Source organism: Erigeron canadensis, chromosome 6 (genome assembly GCF_010389155.1).
Source record: "Erigeron canadensis isolate Cc75 chromosome 6, C_canadensis_v1, whole genome shotgun sequence".
NCBI classification, from domain to species: Eukaryota; Viridiplantae; Streptophyta; class Magnoliopsida; order Asterales; family Asteraceae; genus Erigeron; species Erigeron canadensis.
In genome coordinates, this window is record NC_057766.1 from 892479 (window position 1) to 916832 (window position 24354).

Here is a 24354-nt window from a genome sequence, read left to right on the forward strand (position 1 = left end):
TAATGTTTATATCATCTATCTATCTATCTAATGATCTATCTATCTATATTAATTCCCTCTATTTTTTTCCCAACTAAGTTGTTGAAAACCCTAAAATGTTCATTCTTTTTTATTCACTATTTTAAAGATTTCCACTTGGAATGTCTATAATATCTACTTGAAATACTTTAATGAACTTAATTTACAACATTTATGCTTAACTCTTAAATAATTACACTACCACCATTTAAATCAATTACCTTTAGATAAAGGATATATTAGTAATTAAATAAAGGTATCCATTTGGAACTTTTACGACATCTGGATAAATATTTATGAACCATATCTTGGTAACTATTAATGGTTAGGACCCATTTTGATTGCCAAATTTGTCTATGTTTTCAATAATTCTCTACTTTGGCTTGTTGTTGTCGGAAAATTTTCGTTATTCGTAAACCGTTCAATTAATGTGTCTTCAATTTCGTCGATAACGTTTTTTAGGGATATTTATTCAGTTTGCTATTGAGATTATCCAGCTAGATAACTATCTTGGGGTGATAGCCTAGTGGTTAGGAAGTTTTCCACTTTCTGGTTTCTTCATAGGAGTCATGGGTTTAAATCTTGCCACATGAAAATGTGTTAAATGGAATCTACATTTGGAAGAGCAAACTATTTAGGGCATTACCAGAATTCAAACCCGGCATTGTCACATCAAAATTAAAGGTGTTAAGCCATTTATCTGTGTAACTTTTTTTTTTAAAAAATAACTATCTTCTAAATTTTCTGAGGTGTCTGATGTTTTGGAGAATGTCTTCAAATTTTTTTTTTTAAAATATAAAAAAAACATTTGTGTAAATTCTTTTTCATGAAAAATAAAGTCTTTAAAAATTATCTAGAACATCATATCTTAGTTTGTGTGCCAATGGCTTCTTCTCCTCTCCCTCTTCACTCTCTCACTATCTCCCCCAATTTCAAGTTATCCACTGCAAACCACCATCATCTTCTTCACGTGGGTCCCATTTCTTGTTCTGGGTTTGGTTTCAGGGGTGGTCAAATTTCCACTTCAATTCGGAAAGGACGATTATTTACAGTTTCTGCTGGAGGTAATTAAATTAAAGTTTTCATCTTTCTCTAACTATATTATATATATATGTATATATATATATTGTGTGTGTATGTTTTGTTATGTTCGTTTGTTGGTTTTAGTTTCAGGGAGTTGGATGTTAAATTAATTGTCACACAGACACATGCATTTTACTTGTATTTTATGTATGTCTTTTCTTAGAAACTCTTATGTTGTGAATATATTATGGGGTGTATGGGATTGTTTATTTAAATCTTTTGTTGCTGCTAGAAAAAATAAGCAGATACCTTCCTACTTATATAATAAAAAAGGTGCTTTTTTTCACACACACACACAAACACGAAACGTCAATTCTGCGTAAATAGCAAAATCTCCCACCTAAGGTAGCAGGGTGTGATTAAAGTAAATTCTCATTCGTATTTTGTACTAAAAATGGAATACAATGTCAATGTGGGAATTTTGAAAATTAGGTGAAATTCCTATTATATGTTCCCTTTACTCAAACTATGGAATCCGGTCAGCCAAGCAGGGCCCTTTTGGTGGGCAATACACGGGCTCTGTACTTCCAGTTTCACAGCCTGGTACCTTTGAAATTTGCAATTTGTCCCCCGCAGTTGCTATGTTCTCAATTGGATGAATTTCGGTCGTAATTCTTCAAGAGCATTTGGTATGGAGGGTCTCTTCACACACCTTCACACAGCCACACCATCATCACACACCTCCTACTCAATCCTTTACTTTTTGGTCCTAATGGTCACCCACCAATTTTTGGGACCCATTTATCTCACCGTCATCATTCAATACATATTAAACTACAGAATATAACACTGCTATGAGAGGTTACTAGTAAACATATGTCCAAGTAACCATACAGCAGGTATGCAGCCTTCACTTGGTCAATCGAACCTAAGATTGCTTGGGTCTGCTGCTTCTACTCGGTCAAAATGCACCCACTATAATAGGATAGATTAGTATGCCCAGCCTGAATGTCTTGACGGGCTAAGGTTCATTAAGATTTTACAAATTTGCAACTTATCAAGCCACATGAGCCTAAAATAATGCAAATCTCTGTTTCTATTGTTTTATTTCTGCTTCTCCTTCAGAAAGTCCATACAGATTGCTCTAAGGCTAACTTATCCATCTAGGTAGACTTGGCAGTTGTAGACTATCATACTATGGAACAAGGCTGTAGATGTCAACAAGTTAGTTTATGGGACAATAAACTATTGTCCCATAAGCTAGTTTGGATTGTGATGTGCTTTAATTAATACTTTCAATCTGCATGTGTGCAACATGCGAAACCTTGTGTGGATCACATGGATTTGGGGCAAGTTAATTTATGCTGTGTTTAGGATTAAAATTTTTGATGTATTGAAGTTAGAGTCAAGCTTCTTCTTTCTATACCAGCTCAGAGGTTAAACTCGTTTTGTTTCAGTTCTAATACATGGGTTCTTATTTTGATTTACTTACTAGCTTGAATGTGTCATACTTTGTTCGGCACCATGAAGTTCTACTGCCGTTGGGTACCTCATGGCATATTGGTTTTGCCTTTTGTGCTAAACATCCACTTTCACAAGTGTATTGGTTTTTCAATATAGAACTTTAAAACACGAAATGAACCTGCTGGCAATATTAGGTGTTCTATGTTTATAAAGCTATCGGTACATTTTGTTTAAATTTCAAACCAAGACTACAATGAATTGCTTTTGTTCGTTGTTTTTTTTCCAATGGCTTGCCTGAAAATCATAGAAGTTTACATTGCACAAAAAAAGGTGTCTACTTAGCTCACATGTAAAATTATATCTGCAAGCTTTAAAGTTAAGAAGGAAAAAACATGTTTGCAATTTTGTATATTTTACTGTGTTGAAAATTGGAATTAAACATTTGCTTCTGAGTGAGTGTTTGGACTTGTGTTTCAACACTAACTATTGCAACTGGAATAATCAGAATTAGAATTAGAATAGGTTGGTAAATTTACATGTCGTCTGTTAGTTACTTTTCTTAGAACAATGTTATTCCAAATTGGCAACTTCTCCATATCTGTTTATTTTGGCTATAAGAATCTGGAAAGTCAGAATTATAATCACTTCTATTCAACACTCAAAGTCTATCATTTGCAAATTCAAGTTGCAATAATCCAGCTTAACGTATATCCAAGTATGCACTCAACATTTATCGTCTCGAACTTTCGCAGTATGGAAATGGCATAATGATGTAAACCAAAGAATTTTCCTGAAATTGTCTGCAGATTTTATTATCGAAGAGGATGATGTTCTGCTTACTTTTTTAAAGGAGAGAGAGCTGAATGGAGATTTTATAGCAAAAGTGTCTGATAAACTTTGGATGAAGAATGCAATAAAAATTGACAATATTGAAATTGAAAATGACTTAAGAAATGATGCTACTCAACTGGATGAGGTAATGCTTACATGCCCATTTAATTTTCTACGTGTGAAGTTTAATGTATTGTAGCATGTAGACAGATGTTAGACGTTGCCAATGGTCGGCTCTTGTAATGGGTCAATATGTGTATGGGTGAAAATGAGTGGGGCCCACCTACAAACACTTTCTTTCATTGAGTTTTTTTTTTAAAAAACTTTGTAGACAATTAATGTGTCAAATATGATCAAAAAGGGTATGATTTCAAATTATCTTACTATCTTTAAGACTATGATAAGGTACTTTACTAGGTTTTTATACATTCGGAGAAACGTAGTAGGACTTCCAAAGCATTTGCATTATTTTCCGTAAGTTAAATTCTTTGGCTTAACCCATTTTGAATTGTTAGATTTAGATAAGAAAACATAACACATAACGACCATTCATAACTAAATCGGTCTAAATTGCTACATCTAATATATATACTTAAGTTGTTGGTTAAAATTTGGCATATGGTGTCGGTTTTCCATTTGTGGCATGTGTCATTACATGCTTTGTCAATATGAGGCATCGGTCTCCAAGTTTATTTCTTTTTAATAATAATACACTATTACTGTAGCCATTTACTGAAGAAAGTGCGGGTGGTTTCTTGAAATTGACGCCAACAAATGAGTGGCTATTAGGGGAAAATACAGCACCAATAAACAAGAAGTTGCGAGCTAAGGTATAACTGTTTTTCATCTTTACGACTTTATGAGATATCTATCTGATCAATACATCCTGGTTCCACCTCAGATGCTATCATCTTTTCAAAACTATAAGAAAAGTGACGCATAACTATTGTTATAACCTGGCTATTGTGATAACAGGAACTACGTGATGACAGCCAAAAAAGGACCAGACTGAACCTACTTCAATATGAAGCGGTATGAATTTCTTTGATCCGAATAAGGTTCTTAGTTCAATATTGTCAAATAAGAGCACAGTAGCAATGCCATATTTTTTTAACCTGGGTATGCATTTTTTATGCAGTAGCATAACAAAAAAATGTGGTCTGCACTATACATCACAATTGCGAATCCTATCACAAACTTTCTGTGTATGCATAGTCTCCTACAACTGATTATCTAGTAGTTTAATTCTAGTTGCTTTACTCATCATTAAAAGTGGGAATTGGTGGGGCAGATAATGAGCCGTTAAGTCCATAACAGGTTTAAATACCTGTTAACATTTTTAGCAAATGCCTTAAATATAAGTATAACACTTTATTATTACAACTACCGTTCTAGATAAAATGATTTAGGAGGCTGTAAGCATTACATTTACATGATTGGTAATTTCCAACCTGTTCAATCCATTTGACCCTTATTTTCATTTTGCTAAGTTGTTAATTTGACCCTTTACTTCTTTAGGGATTAACCATAACCCAACTCTACCCATTCATAAGTAAAGGGGCGAAATTGCCAACTCTGCTCATCATGATGTAATTATATGTTAAAGAGAGACCTGAACATTCATTTCCTCTAAATAGATATTAGATAGAGATGTTGGATAAAATAGTTAAGCTGTCTCGGCGAAGCTATATTCTTTTATATAATTATAGATCATCATTGATGATAGGCTGTTGAATTGAAATTCTCTGTTGGATATCTTTCTCCGGCTCATTCAATACAGCTAGGTCTTCTAACATAGAAGATCTTACTTGCTACGTATTTCTTACCTTGCAGGTAAAGAGGGAACTATTCTATCTAACAATTGTAATTGGAAGTGCATGCAGTGGATATTGTTTAATAGCATTCTCAACCCAGGTATTCAAGTAGAGGTATAATTTCGGGCATTTCTGTTTTTCACATAGATGCCTTTTAGCACCAATATTCATATCCGCAGACAATAATAATAATAAATGGAAAATAAAACATATTATCTATGTGGCTCACCAATTTGCATAGATCACTGCGTCAGCTGTCAAATTGGTGATTGAGGTGGCAAAATGGGCTGGGCTGGCGACCAAAGTCGAAATGAGTCAGATTGAAATGAGTAATTTTAAGTTGTCGGTCGTTGGGTTGGATTGGGTTACCAAAGATAATGTACTATAAAGATGATTACAAAGACTATGATTCGGAGGTTTTTATGCTGTTGAATACTTCGGACAACTTTCATCCTCTGACCGGTTTTAGTACAACACAATCCAAATTAATCCTTTGGTAAAAGTGTTAAATTGCCACCTCTTTTATCTTTCTTTAATTCTTCTTGTAATACAGAACATTAATTAATTTGACAGAGGGGATAAGACTAAATGACTGCCAAGTCATTTATCATAAGCTAATCAACTGAAGTCTTTTGGCTCCATATCCTACAATATCATTTATGAGGAAGTTGACGTTGCACACAAGTTACTGAACCAAAAACCTTATTTTGTTCTGCTTCTAATATACATTTGATCGGCTTATGAGATCAAAATGTGATAGCTTATGGTTGAACTTATGTACCATCTTCCTTTTTTTAGGCTGCTGTGAGTTATGCAACAGGCGTTCTTTTCAGGTTGGTTTATAGTGATCTAATTGCGTCTAATATTGTATTTAATCAGATCTAGTAGCAATAGGTCATTCATTTATAACATAGGAGGGTACACTGTACACATACATATGAAAGGAAAGCACACGCTATTAGAGGAAAACCAATATGCATTTGAGTTAATTTCTAGCATTAAATGGGTCCATTACAAAAGACATAGCTATTTTTGCATGTTTGACCAAAAATTATGCATAAAGTTTTATTAAAATCTACTTAAGATACGCATGTGGTTAACATAAATCACTGTTTTGAGCAGTTTATATCAGTAATAAATAAATAAATGAAAAAAATCGTCAAAATGAAGAGAAAGTTGAACACAGAGCCCCGGACGAGGGAATTTGGGTTTGGGCCAAAATAACAAAATAATCAAGACGGAATGAAGTTAGTTTCCCAAAGTTAATGCTCGTGTGGACCATTATTGCCCGCAGTTGCTTGTACCTTCAACTTTTGTACCGGTATGTGGACAACCTTTCAAGGGAAGCAGTACCACAAATATTCAGGCAAAGAAAGATAAAGAGGTATGCTACTTGAGTACTTGACTCGTATGGTTCTCTTTTTATATAATATTCATTCATTACTTTAACAGATATACCTATGTTCATATAAAATTAGAATTGGAATAAGGAGCGATGACTTGGAGGATACTTTTGAGAAAGTGGTGAAGGGTTGTAGCATGGCTCTGTCATCTCCACGCCTTGTAATCCCAGCTGCCATATATGGTTTGTGGGGTCTCTCTCAACATTTTGCAAATGATTACTTTCAGGTATAATTCTAAACTCTTTAGCTTTTAGCCTCATTACAGTACACGTGGCGTTTTTGACCCATTTACTTTCGAAGGGGCCGATCTAGGTTATGTTTAATTTCATAGATGTCATATAATAGAATTATCCGAGTAGGAATCGGATTAAATGGACTAAATGAGTTAGATTATTGTTAAAAATATATCTAGTAAATTTATTCAACTAAAAGAAAGTTAGAAAAAATGGACATGAAAGTGTCCTACCCTGATCCGATCTGTACTAAATATTGAGATTTTTGACTGTTGTCTAACACATCATCTTGCTTCTCCAAATCATATGTTTTATTGGGGGTAGCGCAATTAGACTGGATATTCACTAACATCACACTCTTGTCAGAGGATTTAACATTTTTCTTTTTATTATATTTTTTAAAGTTTTTTCGAGGTACACACAAACATACCTAGCGTGACATGCACGTCCACCATCTTCCCTGTTTGTTATGATATTTTCTGTATTTGTAAGGGCTTTTTTAACATTAAGTTGCCTCAGTTGATCTACCCCAGTAGTTAGAGAAGAATGTTAGGAACTGCCCTTAGCCTTAGCACAACGGAAACAATTAAACAAGAAGATAACAACCAGAAAATAGATAAACGACACACGAGATTTAACGTGGTTCGGCCCCCCGCCCCAATGGGGGGCCTAGTCCACCAGCTGCAACTAGGTTATTTTATTGATGCCCTGAACCATTGAAATTACAATTACATATGAATGGTATATATAGGAGGACAACTAGGGTTTCTTGCTTGTTGAACAAGGAAACCAATTTGGGCTTCCTAATCAATAAACACAGCCAGCAGGCCCGTAAGGCCTTCACAAACCCACCAATCTCCCACTTGAAGGCCTTGCGATAAATTTCAGCCCGCCATGCAAGCAAACAATATCCCCATCATCCAGTAACTCCAGTAATCTTCAGATAACCGAAATCCTCAAGCCTTCAGTTCCATAAACAAACTAAAACTTCAAAACAGAAGTTTCCCAAGTCTTAAGTTCTCCATGAACATGCTAAGATTTCAATAAAAACAGATAGAAACAGAAGTCTTCACAGGTCCAGCTCTCAAGAACAAACCAAACTTCAATCCATGCATCCCAAGTGTATACCTACTTGCAGCGGCCCTTTTCATTAGTCACCTGAAAGGCCCATTGAAGCTGTAAACCGCTCTAATACAGTCAGACATAACTAACTCAGTCATGGAAAAGTCCACCAATGACTCATCCTCAATCTCAACCGGCTCCTACTGATTTCATATACCGGCTCCAGAGACTCCAGAGGAATAACAACACTCTCCACCAGCGGTAGCATCACAGGAGAGATTTCATTCGGAAACCTGGTCTTTTGAACTCAACGTCGATTTCAACATATGTCAACGCACTCCTCGTGTTCCCACTGTTACAAAATCTGTCCAAGTTCAAACCTCTGAATACGCTCGAACAGATTACCTGAAAGTCCCAGAGCCCTCTACCGCACACCAGACTCGTATAACTCTCGAATCTGCGAGCCAAGACTTTTCTCCGAAAGTTGGTTCAATTCTTCCGGTAGTGCAGTAATCTGCACACTCCAAAAGTCTAAACAACAGATGAGTGCTTCACTAGAGTTGGTAACATTAAATGAAGCAAACCAAAATCTGTAACAAGAGTCTTCACTGCCTTCTAATGAGTCCCAATGCATCAACCCAGAAACATTCTCATAAGCAGAATTTTATCAACCTCGGACGACTCTAAAATCCCGAGCACCTCATGCAACCCCACAAGTCAACTACGCACAACTCCCACTGTCCCTGCTATTCCAACCCATGCTAAACCAGACTTCATGAGACGAACCTCCACTCGTATTCAACTGGCGAAAAGCTTCACCCAATACCAGTACAAAGATCCACTCAAAAATCAAACCACTGATCAAAACTGAACAAGGAATAACATCCACAGTTCCAGACCAGTTAACAGCAAACGATCAATAACAGTTGTAGTGAAAACAAGCGTTAGTTCCATGACTTGACTAACTTTTTCCACTCGTGTCGATGCTAGCAACCTGGAACAGGAATACTTATAACTCAAAGCACTCCAAACGAGCTAGTTCTATTTTCTTCATAAACGGTACCACATCCAACAGAATTCCAATCCAATCCAAAGCACATGTATATACCCGGTCGAACAAAGGCTTTACCCTAATCAACCTAATACCTTGTTTCAATTGACCAACTTCAAACGATGGTACTTATCTTCTTTTCTTTTCTAATCGATCAAGGTAATATTACAACAACAAACTTAGTAACAACCACCCGCAAAAAAACCACACCCTAATCGTGAATCAGAATAACCTGAGATACAACTCAACCAATAAACTGAACAGAGACAGTACCTCAACCTCTGATGAATGACGAACAAGAATGTCACGGTGGTAACTAAGAACAGTACCTAATACCTCTCGAACAAGAAAAAAAAACTGAAAGAGTGCTTTATCATCTTCCAATTAATCAACAACACCAAACAATCCCAAAAAGCAGGAACCCTAATAGAGTTCCAAGTGGCGGCAACTGACAACAGCAAAGACAGCTGCAACAACAGCGGCGGCAGGCGGTTAACAGTGGTGAAACAGCGGCGGAACTGCAGCAAAACAGCTGCAAACCAGACCAGAAAAGATCGAATCAGGAAGAAGACGGCCAACAGCAGCAACATCAGCTGTTATCAGCTGCAAATAACAGCAGCAACATCAGCTGTTATCAGCTGCAAATAACAGCAGCAACAAGGCGCGAACAAGAGTAAAAAAACCCTAATCGCTGGCAGCAGCAAGCGACGGCTGAACAGATTCGAATATAAGTTGTTGGTGGCGGCAATAGACAATACTGCTGCTGTAAAGCAGCAGCAAAGACAACGAACAAAGGGCAGAACAGAACCCTTAAACGCGTATTCAGCAGCCACGTTAAACGCGATCAAACAGCCCAGAGACAGATCACACGAGCCTTAGCTCTGATACCACTTGTTAGGAACTGCCCTTAGCCTTAGCACAGCGGAAGCAATTAAACAAGAAGATAACAACCAGAAAATAGATAAACGACACACGAGATTTAACGTGGTTCGGCACCAATGGGGCCTAGTCCACCGGCTGCAACTAGGTTATTTTATTGATGCTCTGAACCATTGAAATTACAATTACATATGAATGGTATATATAGGAGGACAGCTAGGGTTTCTTGCTTGTTGAACAAGGAAACCAATTTGGGCTTCCTAATCAATAAACACAGCCAGCAGGCTCGTAAGGCCTTCACAAACCCAACAAAGAACATGTACATATTTTTTGAATCATGGTAACCAATAAAAAATGGTACTTAAGTATTCCCATTTGGACACCTTGCAACAGTAGCAAACAGGTCTCCTACATTTCTTATTTCGATGTCAGACTTATCTTTATTAGTATCATCCAACAGAGAACGACCATGTTACCATTTTGGTGATATTTACCCAAGTTAGTAATTATCTCAAGTTTAGTAACCAAAATAGAATTCAAGTGTACGTTTGTTGCTATCTATTACTATTGTTGCCCTACTCATTCTACTTATTTGCTAAAAATATGATCTGTTTTTCTCTGATATACTTGTTATGGATGTTGTTTGCAGCTTACACCAGCAATGGTAGGGGTGTTTGCATATAAAGCTGCTGCATTGGTGCAAGTTTACAGAGACAATGAAGATCTTCAATTAATTCTTCCTGGGAATGATGAGGAGTAGCTGAGAGACTAAGTTCCTTGTTAAACTTCATACTTGTCGATCCTCCTTCACTATTTTTCAACTCAAGTTCCCCCAGCAGATTCACATTTTTGAGGTACCAAATATTGCTTCAGTTTTGAACATTAAGATTCTTTTTATTAAACTGTAGTTAAGGAGAATGTTTTTATCATTGTGGCCCCATTGTCATCATAAGCTAGGCTACAAGGTTTTCTACATGATAACAGATACCACCTTTTCAACACCGGGAATTAACAATACTCTTCATTTTGGGATGCCTTTGAAAATCCTAAAGATCTCTTTATTTAAATTTGTGTGTGTTGAATAGTTGGAACTTGCTGCAAGTTTGAATACAAAATTCCAATAGTTCCTCTATCAGAACTTGTAGCTTTCAAGATAGGAATGGTGCTATATTCGGTACAGAAACATAAAACTGAAGTTGAACCAGCATACTTGGTTTGGTATTCGATTTTATTTGTGGAAAAAACTGTTTCACAGTCGGGTACTTTTTTAAGTTTCTTACCAGGTTCCTTTTTGCCTTTTTAATGAAATGTCTTTTAAATAAATGACTTGGACCTAATTAGTAATCAAAAATTTAGGGTGTACAAGTACCAACAAACCAGAAACACTGAATCAGAATGGAACCTACATATATTTGATCTGGTTTTCTGTTTGCTCCAGAACCATGACTGGCCTTTTTTCTAGAAACAATTACTTTTCAAGTTCTAAATGACCCGAGTCTGGATTAGGTTCACAGTTAAACCAGAATCGTATAGGTTTTCGCTTACATTTTTTTGAAATTTTAATTCGTGTTCCGCCCCACCGAATAAATTTCCCTGAAAGAACAAACCAAAAGTATAAGTTTTGTTTTGGTCCTATAATGTCAAATTATTGGTACCCACTCAAATTTCTAGTTCTGGTTCAGTACACCAGTCTCCTGCATAAATCTCAACTGTTATTTTGTTACTTGTTTGTATATTTTCATCTCCAGGTCCTTTTATATGGAAGAGTGGGTGTTTGCTAGCAGGCTCTTGGGAGAGTTCTTTTGCTCCAACTTGCGGATTGCATATCAATAAATCTTTTGCAATGAGCTTAGCTGTATATTATTGTTAAGGTACATGGTTTGTAACATGTTAAAACTTTTTGCGTATCGAGCCTAACTTAATGTCTTCATATTAGTCTTGATTTTTCATAGTAACTTTAATTCGAAGTTAGTTCGACTGCAAATATTTTAGTAATATCTTTCAGAAATGAACTACCCAGTGCCAAGTAAATGTTTCTAGCCAAAGATAAATTAAAGTTAACTCAAAACTCATGATAAATTACACCAAGATATATGGTGAGTTGGTGACTGTGACTCTGATTTTTTTGTAGTTTAATAACAAACCTGAAGGTTATGTTAGTTTCAAGGTCTTTTTCCAGGACTGAAGTGATTAATTGGCCATCTCGAATACTATTAGGAAAAAAGGCCATTTGGTTCTGACAAGTTATTTAGTACCATTACAATAGGTTCTTTGCTTAAGCATATTGTGCTAGAATAACAATATTGATTTCTTACTTGTTTAAGCTACAAAACTTTTTCAGGGTATATACATTCATATATAGCAGACCATCCAGGACCTCGTCTAATCTACATAAAATCCACAAAACTAATCTATAAGATGAAAAATGAACTTCGATGCGTTGCTTCACACCTAAGATAACTTGAAACAGTGACGATGTCAACTTACACTGTTGTAGCTAGGAATCTGTCCACTTTTACTCATAAGCTGCAAAAGAGCAGTTGCCTTCTTTTTTCCTCTTGTAGTTCCATTCCTGGAAACATCTGCCACATGCTCATATACACCATACTGAAGTGCAACCACCAAGTGGTTATTGTTATTCGTACAAAGCTTAAGAAGGACGGCTGCTGCACATTCTTTATTCTTCGGTGTCCCTTCTCTAATAATCTTAACCAAAGTTTCAATGGAAGAAAGTTGGCCAAGTTCTTTCCTTCCATCCGAGTGTTCTGCAAGTAGTAGCAAAACCGAGAGAGCCTCATCAACCATATCTAACCGCTCGTCTTCAAGGATCTTTAGTAAAGGTTTGATGGCACCAGCTTCTATAGCCTTAGCTTTATTTGCTGGTGAAAGTGTTAAGTTGAACAAGGCTGTGGCTGCATCTTTTTTGCCTCTAATCGTTCCTTCTGTTAATAAATCAACCAACGGTGGGATCCCATTTGATGACCCGATTAAAGTTTTGTTTTCATCAAGTATTGATAAACTAAACAATGCTGCAGCTGAGTTTTCTTTAGCCCCAATAGTTCCACTATGCAATATTTCTATAATAGCTGGAATTGGTTCTTCGTTAGAGACTTGTTTCTTGATTTCGTCATCAATTGATAGATTTAAAAGGGCTGTTACTGCATGTTCCTGAATTTTGGAATCTGGGTATGAAAGGAGTTGTACAAGTGGTGAAATCCCTCCTTTTTCTGCTATCAATGTTCTGTTTTCTGGACTTTCTCGTGAAAGCACACGAATCTTGGTGACAGCTTTTCGTTGTTCGTCTAGTTGGTTAGAAGATAAGTTTTGAATCAAGGTTGAAACTTTCTCGCTTGGTGCTTTTTTAGGTGGCGGGGGTGGCTCCTTTTTAGGAATTTGGTAGTTGTTGTCCTTGCACCATTGTAAAATCAAGTTGTGCAGTGCCACGTTTGGTGCTAATGCGGTGTGTGTTAAAGGTAGTCCAGTTTTGGGGCAGGTTCGGTGGCCAGAATCTAACCATTGTTGTATGCTTTCCCTCTGATAGCTCTGCAACGAAAAATGAACATTCAACAGAGTGCACAAATTGGCTTTTGAAGCCTAAAATAGTACTAGTTGACCCAAAAAAGTCAAACTGATGTAGCATCAGAGATGGATCATATAAACTCACCTGACCAGTCGCGATAATCACCGGATCCCTCATTATTTCTAGTGTAATTGGACACAAGAATTCAAAAGGGATGGCTATGGAAGTACATTTTTTCAAAGATCTGTTGCACGGAACAGGATCATCAAGAACATTGACCTGCTCAATTCCTGCTAACCTTTTAAATCTATCAAGCAGATCTATGATCTTTTGAGTTCCTTCTGCATTTTGTCCTCTTCTTTCTTTCACAAGTTTCCTTATAGCCCCAGTTTCAACTCTTAATTCGTCAAGGGCATTTAACGATAGCTTGTTCGCTAGCTTTTTAATACTTTCACATTCTGTAATTCGGTCCGTGTCAAAATACAAAACTTCCATTATATCATTAGTAAGCTCCATATCTTGACTGTCTGTTCTCTGTTGGGCTCTTTTCAGTTGCATACACATCAACTCTATCTACAACAAATATAATTCAAGGTTATTTATATCATTTTAATTGCAACATACAATATAAATATATATCTTGTTTATATTGGTATTATTACCTGTTCATTAACTTCTTCAGAAATTCCAATTTCTTTGTATGGAAATCCATCCATTGCTTGAATCATTTTATCATAAACTGTATGGAATCTGGTCACCATTGCCTCTGCCTCCAATACCTTATCGATTCAAAACATAAAAATGACTCTTGAATTTATGTTTACAAATTGAAAGTTAAGAAATAAAACTAGCCGAAAAGAGATGACATCTAACCAAATAAAGTTTGCTTCCAGCATGACAAGTCTTTAACAATTTTTTCGCGAGAATAAAAGCTTTTTTCAATTTTCTTAGGCATGAGATACAAAAATCAGGAATATGTGCATCAAGATCTCGAAGCTCTTCCAACAACGGCAAACAATGTCTTAAATGCCTCGCTAGCGTTTGGCATTCTTTCTTCTGTGTCAATCTAAACTCTCCCGTCGTTTTAGCAGCGTCGATGATACCAATCAATTCCTCTGCCAAATCTCTAACAACTCTTGAATTTGACAACACGTTTTCTTCTTCCATTTGTATGTAAGTCGTAATCTAAATCCTCAAATGAGCCAAGAAAAAGCCCGTTTTATCGTGTAAAATTAAATATTTCATCATGATGTTTGACAAAGAAGAACAAAGATAAACAAAAGCCTAATTAGGTTGATTGAAGTCATTTGGAAAGGTAATCATGTTAATCAAACATTATTTTGCGGTCTCGTTTTTGGGGGGTTATTATTTAAAAGTTAGTTGCATTTTACGTGTGTACCTAACTATAACATAGGCACATGTTTTATATATGACATTTTAAAATGAGCCAATTATTCACATCTCACACATCTATATTCTATACATATATAACTGTTAATTACTACATTCATTGATAAAATTCATAATTTTACATGAAAGTAGAAGCTAATAATTCATTCATCACATAAAACACATAATGGTAATGCCTAATATACCGAATATGTTCCCAGATTATGTTACGGTTTATTAGATATACCGAATACATTTATTAACCACTCCACCAAGGTTCCCTACTGTCTTAGCGAGATGTTATGTTTTCTAAAGCTTAATATCTTAAAAGTATTACACAACTCAATTATATTATATTAATATTATATATAAATTAAATTAAAGAAAAAAATAAGAAAAAAGAAAGAAAAAAGAAACTGGTCAGTGTTATTTTTCGTGGGTTTTGAGCCTCATTACTTTGACGGTGTGTGCGGAGGTTAAGATGTAGGCAAACCTCAACTCTATCTAAGTAGAAAGGTTGCTTCCATTTTATACCTTAATAAAGGTCCTCCAACTTTTGCATGGAATAAAGATCGAATCCATGATCCCTGTTTTGAGAGGCCAACATGTTTACCATTAATCCAAATCATACTGGTTGGAGAAATGATTGGAAAGAGAAATGAAATGGTTAGAAAGAATTACTAAGATATCTTTATTAGATCATGTTAAAAAGAATAAACCCATAATAAACTGAGAAAAAAAAGCTTATGTTTACCTGTTTACACTAAACAAAATATTATAAGTGGTATAATTGTTACGAGTGAATTACCATTCTTGATAATTTTGGTAATAGACGCTTTATTTGACTAATTAATAAAAAGTTGTTACAAGAATATATAAATTTTAAATTGGAAAAAAGTTACAAATTTTAACTGATTTATTAATTAAAAAAAAGTTATAATTCTGTATATACTATTATCCTGTATGTAGGTTAACATACATTTTGTTTGAAACTTAAAAAAACAGCTTTATTTGATTGTATCATATATTGTTAAAACCTAAAAATGTCTAAGTGCTTTATTATAGTAATAAATTTTGATAATTATCGATGTGTTAATTCCATATTAATAGGTACTAGCATTGTACCTGCGCAATGCGACGGCGGTGACAGCGTCGGTGATTTAGTGGTGTTGGTGACAGGTGGTGATCGATGACATCGACAATTGGTGTCGAGTGGTCTAACCGTGTAAGTTGATACAATGGTGATAGTTATATTTTAGAAGATAAGGGTTTAAAGTGTAAATTAATTCTGTAACACCCCAATAAGGCGGAAATATGAGATATCACAAGAAAAGCACAACATGACATGAAAATTAAGTAGAGACAATCTAGATGCATTAAAAGGATTGATAATCCATACAATTCAATCAAATATAAGTCCATGACCGTTCAAAAATGCATAAGGAGCACGATCATCAAATGTTTACAAAAGAGAGTATAAAAGATGGCATATGATCCCAAGCATAACCCATAAGCGGGAATAATGAATCACGGATCCACAGTAAGTCCAAGTCCAATCCTAGCATGCAAACAATCATTCATTATCCAATATGTCTTCCATTAACCTGATCACCTGAAAAGTGTACTAAAACGTGTCAACATAAAGTTGGTGAGTTCGTAGGTTTAGTTTATATAATCAAGTGTGTCGGGATAACAACCGTTAACGATATACGAGGATTAATAACGTTTTATAACGTGGGCTCAACAACCCATAACGTGGATTTAACAATCCATAACGTGGATATAGAGATATCCATAACGTGAGTCTAACGACCCATAACGTGAGTATAAAGATACCCATAACGTGGAGTTAACAATCCATAATGTGGATATAGAGATATCCATAACGTGAGTCTAACGACCCATAACGTGAGTATAAAGATAGCCATAATGTGGATTAAACAATCCATAACGTGAGCATATAGATGTAATAAACGTTTCAATATCACAAGCAATCAATCAAGTAGTTATCATCTCGTTTAATATCATAATCAATCATATCAACCGACAAGCATATAACAAACGAGTACACTTTCCACCCCAAATAAAGTAAATGTAGGGGCTACGAAACTCACCTTAGCCTTAGGAGTTGTTAGAAAGAGCTTAAGCGGGTGAGCGAGGAGCACAACGATCACAAACCTATTACATCAAGATCTTATCGTCACATTATATCCTACACTATGCCACAACCCCAAAGATGGTTTATAAGATGAATTTAGAACATTTGGTTAAAGAGATAAATGTTTTGGTTGAACACGAGTTGAGGTTTGACACTAAATCTTGACGGAGAAATCATGGTGTTACACGCGTCTTGTTATGGATTATTTAGATGTAAGAGTGAGTTTGGGTTAAGCAACTAAGGATTAGACACTTTAGAGCACAAAATATACATAATTAGCAAATATGTGGCACGCAGGAAATGCATGTGGCACATATTTGGCTTTTTCAGATTTTTGGCAAATATGTGGCACACGCACATATGCATGTGGCACATATTTGACTCTGTACAGACTTTATACAAAAACCGTGGCACATGCATACTCAATGTGGCACACCTGGGCACGTTCTTGCTAAAAAACGGGTTTTAACACTAAAATTGACCAAGTTAAACCTCAAATCAAAGTTCCAAACCTTACCACAACTCATTTCAAGTATAATCACACATGAGAAACAAGTTTTTACACAAACCCACTTCCAAAATCATTAGATATGACCGAAAACATGTTTTTGAGCAAAAATACACATTTTACGCCCAAAATCAACCACCAAACGTTTAGATCCACAATGGGGAAGTATTCTACAATGTACAAGAAACATGTTAAGTTATACAACACTTACCAATTCGACTCTTAGCCCAAATTTCAGGTTTGAGCCCTAGAAAATGGATGAACACTTAAAACCTTGGAATTTCTTTGGAATTTGATGCTTGTTATTATTAGGGTTACAAAAGTTAATTAATTTATCACTAATAACACAAGATTTTCAGGATTAAATGATGAATTTATGGTGGATTTTGGTGGTTGTTGCAAGAAAGAAAGAATAAATGAGAGAGAGAGGAAAGGTAAAGAAAAAAGAGATAAGGAAAGGAAGAGATGGAGTGTTTGGGGTGTGGTGTGGGTGGCTGGACTAGGGAGTCAAATTTTGGGCTCCCGTCCCGCTAAATTCGACCAATAGCTATTCGTTATCCAATTAAACGCTAAAATGAACCCATAAATACAAACGGACTTCACGTTACGTTACTATACAACAAAACGTTCAAAAATTCATATAAGCTAACAAATTCGTTCATTTTCAATTTCATTAAGTTACAAGTCAACTAAGTCAAAAATCACGAATGTTACAAATTCATTAAGGGTAATTTTGGTAATATCTAATAATCCTTTCCTTAAGAGTTGTTTATTAAGGACAATCTAGTAATTTCTCATCTAACTATTTTCTAAACTCTTTCCTAAAATAGGAGGGTTAATAATCATTATAAAGGAGTAGTAGATATGGATGTTAATTAGCTACAAAAGAATACAACGTCATTATGGTTTTATATAAATGTATATGTATATATTATGCATAATATCATATATATTGTTAGAAGCTTAAATTCAAAAAAAAAAAAGAACATCATAAAAGGTTGGGAAAATGATAATGTTCGTCTTAAAAGTCGTCATTAGTAGGTAATTATACGGATAAAAACTAGTACTTAATATTAAAAAACCAATCCTGAATTTTTACATAACAAAGTACAAATTTTAATATACTTAAATAAACTATACACATAGCTTTAAAGACGATATTTTTTTTAAAGGTAAAATATATATATATATATATATATATATATATAAAACTGAATTATAAGTAAAATAAAACAATATTGGTATAAACATAAAGCTATCAAACTCATGCCTAATTTACTTGTTAATTATTTATATACAATGCAATAAATTAATTAAAAATGATACCAAATAAAACGATGTAGTAAGGAAAATTATTAATTAACCTAACTCATATGCTTAAAAATAGCTTTTAAAAGTTGACATGTATATTCTATTAATTTTTCTTTCATAATCTTGCCCCCTGATTTTTTCACATGTTACCATCTTATAATTAAGTCGATTATTAGGTATACAATTTAGGTTGATGATTAGGTTGATTATAGCAATAGTTATAGTTACAACCACATATATGAAAATAATAATAACTTGAGGGACCTTCAATGAAAAGAAAACAAAGATAAGAGGAGAGATCCATCCAACGGATGGAAAAACTAGCCGTTGAGTTCGAAAAAGGAAACAATGTGAAACAAAAACATAATTCCGCTCTTTACGAATTCAATTATTATTACTTTAAAACCCCTTTTTCTATATTTCTTCTTCTTCAACGGATCAATTGATCAATATTTCCAATAATTGATCAACCCATCTTTACACACACACAAACAAACACACACACTTGAAGATTTTGGATGTGTTATTAATCGACCGGGTTTCGAATATTCAAGAATTTGGGTATACATGTGTTCTTGATAGTTTATGAATTCAAATCTTGATCATCTTAACTTAAAGTTTGAATCTTTTTAATGGGTTTTTGTTTTTATTTACTGGGTTCTTTTTCTTTTTTGAATTTTGTTATAAAAAGTTGTTCTTTTTTATATTTTTAATGGAATCTGATATATGGGTTTTTCTGGGTTTTTGATTATATGTATAGATTGTGAGATGGCTGGATCAAAAGTAAAGTTTTCGGATGTAATTCACCCTACAAGAACCACATCTGGTAACTTTTATTTTAGATTAAGTTTCTTAAAAATTCTTCGGTTTTATATTGATGTAGATTAACTGTTTGATTATATGATAAAGTGGATGAATTTTTTTGGAAATTTGATGTTTTATAGGAGTAGCAGGAGAAAGAGGATTAAAGGCAGCAGCAGGCGGAAAATTAGGAGGTTTGGGCATGGGGCAAAACCGAAGAGTATTGGGGGAAATCAACAAGAATATCGTCAGAGCTCCGGGAGAGTATAGTTATCTGAGTAATGGTGGATACATAGGGTAATATATACTAATGTGAACTGTTATATCTTTTCTTTGGTATATATATATATATTAATAGTTATTGCGATATCATTAATCTTTTGTGTCTTCATGTACCCATGTTAATACTTTGTCCTCTTTTTTTGATTTTGTTTTTATTTTAGAAACAATCCAATCTCTAGTAAGAAACCACTGGTTCCAGTTCGACGACCAGTTACTAGGTCGGTAATAGGCCTTATTTTCGTTCTAGTTACAAGAAGTTTGTGTTTGGATATGTATAAATAAACCAAATCGTTTATGAATTCTTCATTTGTATTGTTTCTGCAGGACTGTTAGTGCACAGATTGCAAGCAAACCATCCAGGCCTTTACCAGAGGTACACACGAATTATATATCGTTTTTGTTAGACATGGAAAAAGGGGCAATTTGGGGTTGTAGGGTTAGGTTGACTGACAACGATTTTGTTCTATATTAAATTATACTGTTCTGTGTTTCCAATGATTATATATATATATATAACAACCACTTTAGAAGAATATAAATCTGTTTATGTTTTATTTTAATAGGGAAAGAAGCCAAAAATTGAAGTAATCATTGATGAGCCTGAAGACTGCAGCATCATTGATGTTGAAGATGACTTCAATGCACCAATGTTTGTGCAGCATACTGAGGCAATGCTGGAAGAAATCGACAGGATGGTAGTTTCAATACAAATCTTTTCCTGCATTTTTGTTTTAAGTTAAATAGTCTTCTAATGTGTTGAATATGTAAATTAGGATGAGGACATATATGAAGAAACACATTTGGACATTGACGATGCTGACAGGGATGATCCGCTTTCAGTAGTGGAGTATATTGAGGACATTTATGCACATTACAGGAAACAAGAGGTAATTTTTATGTTTCTCATGCTGTTAGATTTGATAATCACACGAGCAAGTTGAAAATGGAAACCGAAGACAGGCTTATCTAGATTTAGCGGTTGGTTTTATATGCAGAGTTGTCACTAGGACTCTCATTAGTCATTGTTGTTCATTAATCGTAAACAGTAGGCTATGGTCAATGTGTCTGAACCTGATAATCGGGTGGTGGCAAAAGTGACAAACTGATTACGATTTTTGGGGAATAGGGGGTAATAAATTTATCAGATTCATGATCATACACTAATTCTTATTGGTCAATCTAGAATATGCCCTGTTGGTCAATTCAGAACGGGTCAATTTAGGCCATCCTTGTCTCAAACGGGTCAAATGGTAAGGCCAAAATATTTGCATCATAGAAACGGCTCAATGGGTTGATGGTTGGCTAAATTGTTTTTCACAAAGGGACAAATTCAAAAAGTTATCTAGAAAGAAACTAGTCAAATGGTTTGATAGTTCCGAAAGTGAATTTCTAAAGCATTTTGACTAGCACCAAAGGTCTATTCTTACCCTTTTGCCCAACCAGCCCGCCCTGCTCATATTGCGCAAACCTCTGGCTGTAATCGTTACATGGTCAATTCGGAATGGGTCAATTTAGGCTATCCTTGTCTCAAACGGGTCAAATGGTAAGGCCAAAATATTTGCATCATAGGAAACGGGTCAATGGGTTGATGGTTGTCTAAATTGTTTTTATACAAAGGAACAAATTTAAAAAGTTAGCTAGGAAAAAATGAGTCAAATGGTTTGATAGTTCCAAAAGTGAATTTCTAAAGCATTTTGACTAGCACCAAAGGTCTATTTTTTCCCTTTTGCCCAACCCGCCCACCATGCTCATATTGTGCCAACCTCTGGCTGTAACCGTTACATGATTCATATCGATATTTCATTGGATTTTAAGTGAAGAAGTTGTTTTTTATTATGAAAAAGTTGTCTTGAATAATACACGTTGAATTCCCGTTTCGGTTGTTCTAAAACTACTTTATATACAAATTTGCAGATATCAAGCTGCGTTTCACCTATGTATATCTCACAACAACAGTATGACATAACCGACAGGATGAGAAGCATTCTAATCGACTGGCTGATTGAGGTACATTGTATATTGATTTTAACTTGTTTCATATCAAATGCAGAATGGAAGTTTTATAGTAACTTATGATGTTATATTATCACAACCACCACAGGTGCATTACAAGTTTGAGCTGATGGAAGAAACCCTATACCTAACGGTCAACCTGATTGACCGGTTCTTGGAGCGTGAGGCTGTATCACGGAAGGAACTGCAGCTTGTGGGAGTGACAGCCATGCTTTTAGCATGCAAGTATGAAGAAATCTCTGTCCCTGTTGTTGACGATTTTATAGTGATCTCGGACAAAGCTTACACAAGAACAGAAGTTCTTGATATGGTAAGTCTAGAAACAAGATGTTATGATCAATTTTTCTTTATGATTTATTATCTAATAACGTCATAACAACTCATATTTGTTGTCTTCTGATCCTAACAGGAAAAGTTAATAGTGAATACCCTTCAGTTCAATCTATCGGTTCCAACTCCCTACGTGTTTATCAAGAGGTTTCTCAAAGCTGCAAAGTCTCATAAGGAGGTTTGGCCTTTCTTTCGATCTTGTAAATCCATTTTGTCTGCTTATTTTATTGATTATGGGTAAAAAGGAACCGCTAAAACAGGTGCTATAAGAAAATATGTCTTTTTTTTTATTTTATTTTATTCCTATCCATTCATCGACTTTATTCTTATAGTTGGATTGGTTTTGGGCGCACTTTGATGACTGTTTTCTAACTGCTTCTCTTTTATTTTTCTATTTTGGAAGAAGAATGATGCTATTTTATCATTCTTTGGATAAACTAGTCACCAATACGACTAATTTATAACAATTAAATCACCCGTTTTGTTGCAAATATAAGTTATTAATATCCACATGAAAAATGGAATCATTTGTAGTCTCAAGCTTTTTCAGATTAATGGCCACTTGCATTGGTGTTATATCTATTAGTTCTCTGTTTATGGACAATAAGTGTTAAATATGTTGACTTTCTAACAACTATACGATTTATGTTTCGTTATTTCAAGAAGGCTATTGCTCTTTCTATCTGTTAAAGAAATGAACCACTGGTTTCTTTATTATTATTCTGATTAGTGTTCTCGTTTTCTGAATTTAGCTTGAGCTGTTATCATTCTACTTTATCGATATGTGCCTGGTGGAGTATGAAATGCTGAAGTTCCCACCTTCACTACTAGCAGCAGCTGCTGTTTTCACCGCAGAATGTACTCTCAGCAGATCAAGACAATGGACTAAAACAAGTGAACTTCATTCCACCTACACTGAGCACAATTTATGGTAAGTTTCACCTCCTTATTTTTGGTGGTTTTATAGCAGTTTAACAAAACTGTTGATTATTAAAAGCAGTACTGTGTACTAGTTCAAAGTTTGTATAGTTCATACTTTGTATCACAAGTGTTTCATTGGTGTATGACTGAATTGAGTTGAACAAAACAAGATATATGAAAGAAAGTCAGATTCTATTGAAATCCTTACTGATGAAAGAAGTATTTCTAACGTGAACCGAACCATCAACTTGGTTCATAGTGTAATACTTTTAGGGTAAACCAAAGTACCAAACTCTTTTCACTTCTAATTTATATTGCTTTTCTTTTCCAGGGAATGCTCTAAGATGATGGTTGGTTTGCACCAGAAATCAGGAAGCGGGAAATTTCTATCTGTGTACAAGAAGTATGACACATCCAAGTATGGCCGTGTATCTCAGATCAAGCCTGCCAACTTCATGTTGGAGCCAAGGTTTTGGGATTGATGATGATGACTTGACAACTTATGTTTGAAACACACTGACTTGGGTTTTTAGATGAGCAACCTATAGTTGCCCGCACATAGGTTGTTTGTTAAGTAATACAAGGATTCTTTTACTCTTTCCGTTAGATGTATTTGCTTGTCTAGACCCATCTGTGAGCCTGTTTAAACCGTTTAATATGTGTTAGTGTTCTATTAAATAAAAAAGTGTTAGTGTGTCTTTAACTGTGTTTCTCCTTTGGTACGGCTGAAGAAATGTGACATAAACAGATATTAACCTTATGTCAATCTATGAGAAAGATTGTGTGGATTTATAATACCTAGTTAAACTCGTAAGGAAATTTAATAATAATAATTATAGTAATAATAAACAAGTGTGGATTTTATTATGTTTAACAAGGTTAAATTGTTGGTTTTAAACTTCACATTGGATTTTACTACATTTGGAATTTTGTAACAAATCATGTATTGTTGATAGTTCTTTAGTTCTTTATGGACAACTATTTATAGTTATGTTTCTTCTACATTTCAAATTGACTTTAACAAGTTTTACTTGTACAAATATGTTTTTTTCATATATAAAAACATACAAACATCATTATGTACCATGTATAAAGTAGATTATGCACCATGTATAAAGTAGATTATTCATGAAATTTATGCGTATATCTCTTGTACATATATATCACCAATTTTTTAGAATAAAGTTTGACTCAATATTGCTGTAGACTCCTATTCCAAATATACAATATATTACTGTATTTCATTTATCCAATATAGGATCGCTTGTTTTGAATTCTTATAATATCGAACACAAGTGTTATGCCAAGTCACTTTACGGAAATACAATATTAATCGATAATAT

At 34.7% G+C, this 24354-nt stretch overlaps 3 protein-coding genes across 4 annotated transcripts; 2 read left to right on the forward strand and 1 right to left on the reverse strand.

The window, feature by feature from the left end:
• The first annotated feature begins 860 nt into the window (after positions 1-860).
• LOC122605873 lies at positions 861-11790 on the forward strand. 2 transcript variants are annotated; one of them, XM_043778833.1, is made up of 10 exons: positions 861-1082; positions 3312-3481; positions 4062-4166; positions 4312-4368; positions 5170-5250; positions 5949-5983; positions 6445-6534; positions 6629-6779; positions 10428-10632; positions 11527-11790. In XM_043778833.1, the coding sequence occupies exons 1-9, from the start codon at positions 902-904 to the stop codon at positions 10536-10538; spliced, it is 981 nt and encodes a 326-aa protein (XP_043634768.1). In that variant the 5' UTR covers positions 861-901; the 3' UTR covers positions 10539-10632; positions 11527-11790. The 2 variants fall into 2 exon arrangements, with proteins under 2 accessions (XP_043634768.1, XP_043634769.1); XM_043778834.1 differs by having other exon boundaries at positions 3312-3476; positions 4060-4166.
• A 460-nt stretch (positions 11791-12250) lies between these two features.
• LOC122606027 (U-box domain-containing protein 15-like) lies at positions 12251-14470 on the reverse strand. Its single transcript, XM_043778996.1, has 4 exons — positions 14172-14470; positions 13961-14077; positions 13443-13871; positions 12251-13321 (listed from the first exon to the last, which is right to left on the reverse strand). The coding sequence occupies exons 1-4, from the start codon at positions 14463-14465 to the stop codon at positions 12257-12259; spliced, it is 1905 nt and encodes a 634-aa protein (XP_043634931.1). The 5' UTR covers positions 14466-14470; the 3' UTR covers positions 12251-12256.
• Positions 14471-19041: 4571 nt separating this feature from the next.
• LOC122605295 (G2/mitotic-specific cyclin-2-like) lies at positions 19042-23660 on the forward strand. Its single transcript, XM_043778204.1, has 12 exons — positions 19042-19225; positions 19425-19490; positions 19609-19762; positions 19909-19965; positions 20072-20120; positions 20311-20442; positions 20521-20634; positions 21662-21754; positions 21849-22070; positions 22170-22268; positions 22843-23021; positions 23343-23660. Exons 2-12 carry the CDS (start codon positions 19433-19435, stop codon positions 23491-23493), a joined length of 1308 nt encoding a protein of 435 aa, XP_043634139.1. The 5' UTR covers positions 19042-19225; positions 19425-19432; the 3' UTR covers positions 23494-23660.
• Positions 23661-24354: the final 694 nt, after the last annotated feature.

Excerpts from the sequence above, each read along its gene's own strand:
- LOC122606027 (XM_043778996.1), bottom strand. The coding sequence starts at position 14,465 with ATGGAAGAAGAAAACGTGTTGTCAAATTCAAGAGTTGTTAGAGATTTG. Across the intron at positions 14,078-14,171 it reads CTGGAAGCAAACTTTATTTG|GTATTGGAGGCAGAGGCAAT; the intron begins GTTAGATGTCAT and ends TGAATCGATAAG. Across the intron at positions 13,872-13,960 it reads CTGAAGAAGTTAATGAACAG|ATAGAGTTGATGTGTATGCA; the intron begins GTAATAATACCA and ends TATTTGTTGTAG.
- LOC122605295 (XM_043778204.1), top strand. The coding sequence starts at position 19,433 with ATGGCTGGATCAAAAGTAAAGTTTTCGGATGTAATTCACCCTACAAGA. Across the intron at positions 19,491-19,608 it reads CCCTACAAGAACCACATCTG|GAGTAGCAGGAGAAAGAGGA; the intron begins GTAACTTTTATT and ends GATGTTTTATAG. Across the intron at positions 22,269-22,842 it reads CTGCAAAGTCTCATAAGGAG|CTTGAGCTGTTATCATTCTA; the intron begins GTTTGGCCTTTC and ends TTCTGAATTTAG.
- LOC122605873 (XM_043778833.1), top strand. The coding sequence starts at position 902 with ATGGCTTCTTCTCCTCTCCCTCTTCACTCTCTCACTATCTCCCCCAAT. Across the intron at positions 5,984-6,444 it reads GCAACAGGCGTTCTTTTCAG|TTGCTTGTACCTTCAACTTT; the intron begins GTTGGTTTATAG and ends TATTGCCCGCAG. Across the intron at positions 6,780-10,427 it reads TTGCAAATGATTACTTTCAG|CTTACACCAGCAATGGTAGG; the intron begins GTATAATTCTAA and ends TGTTGTTTGCAG.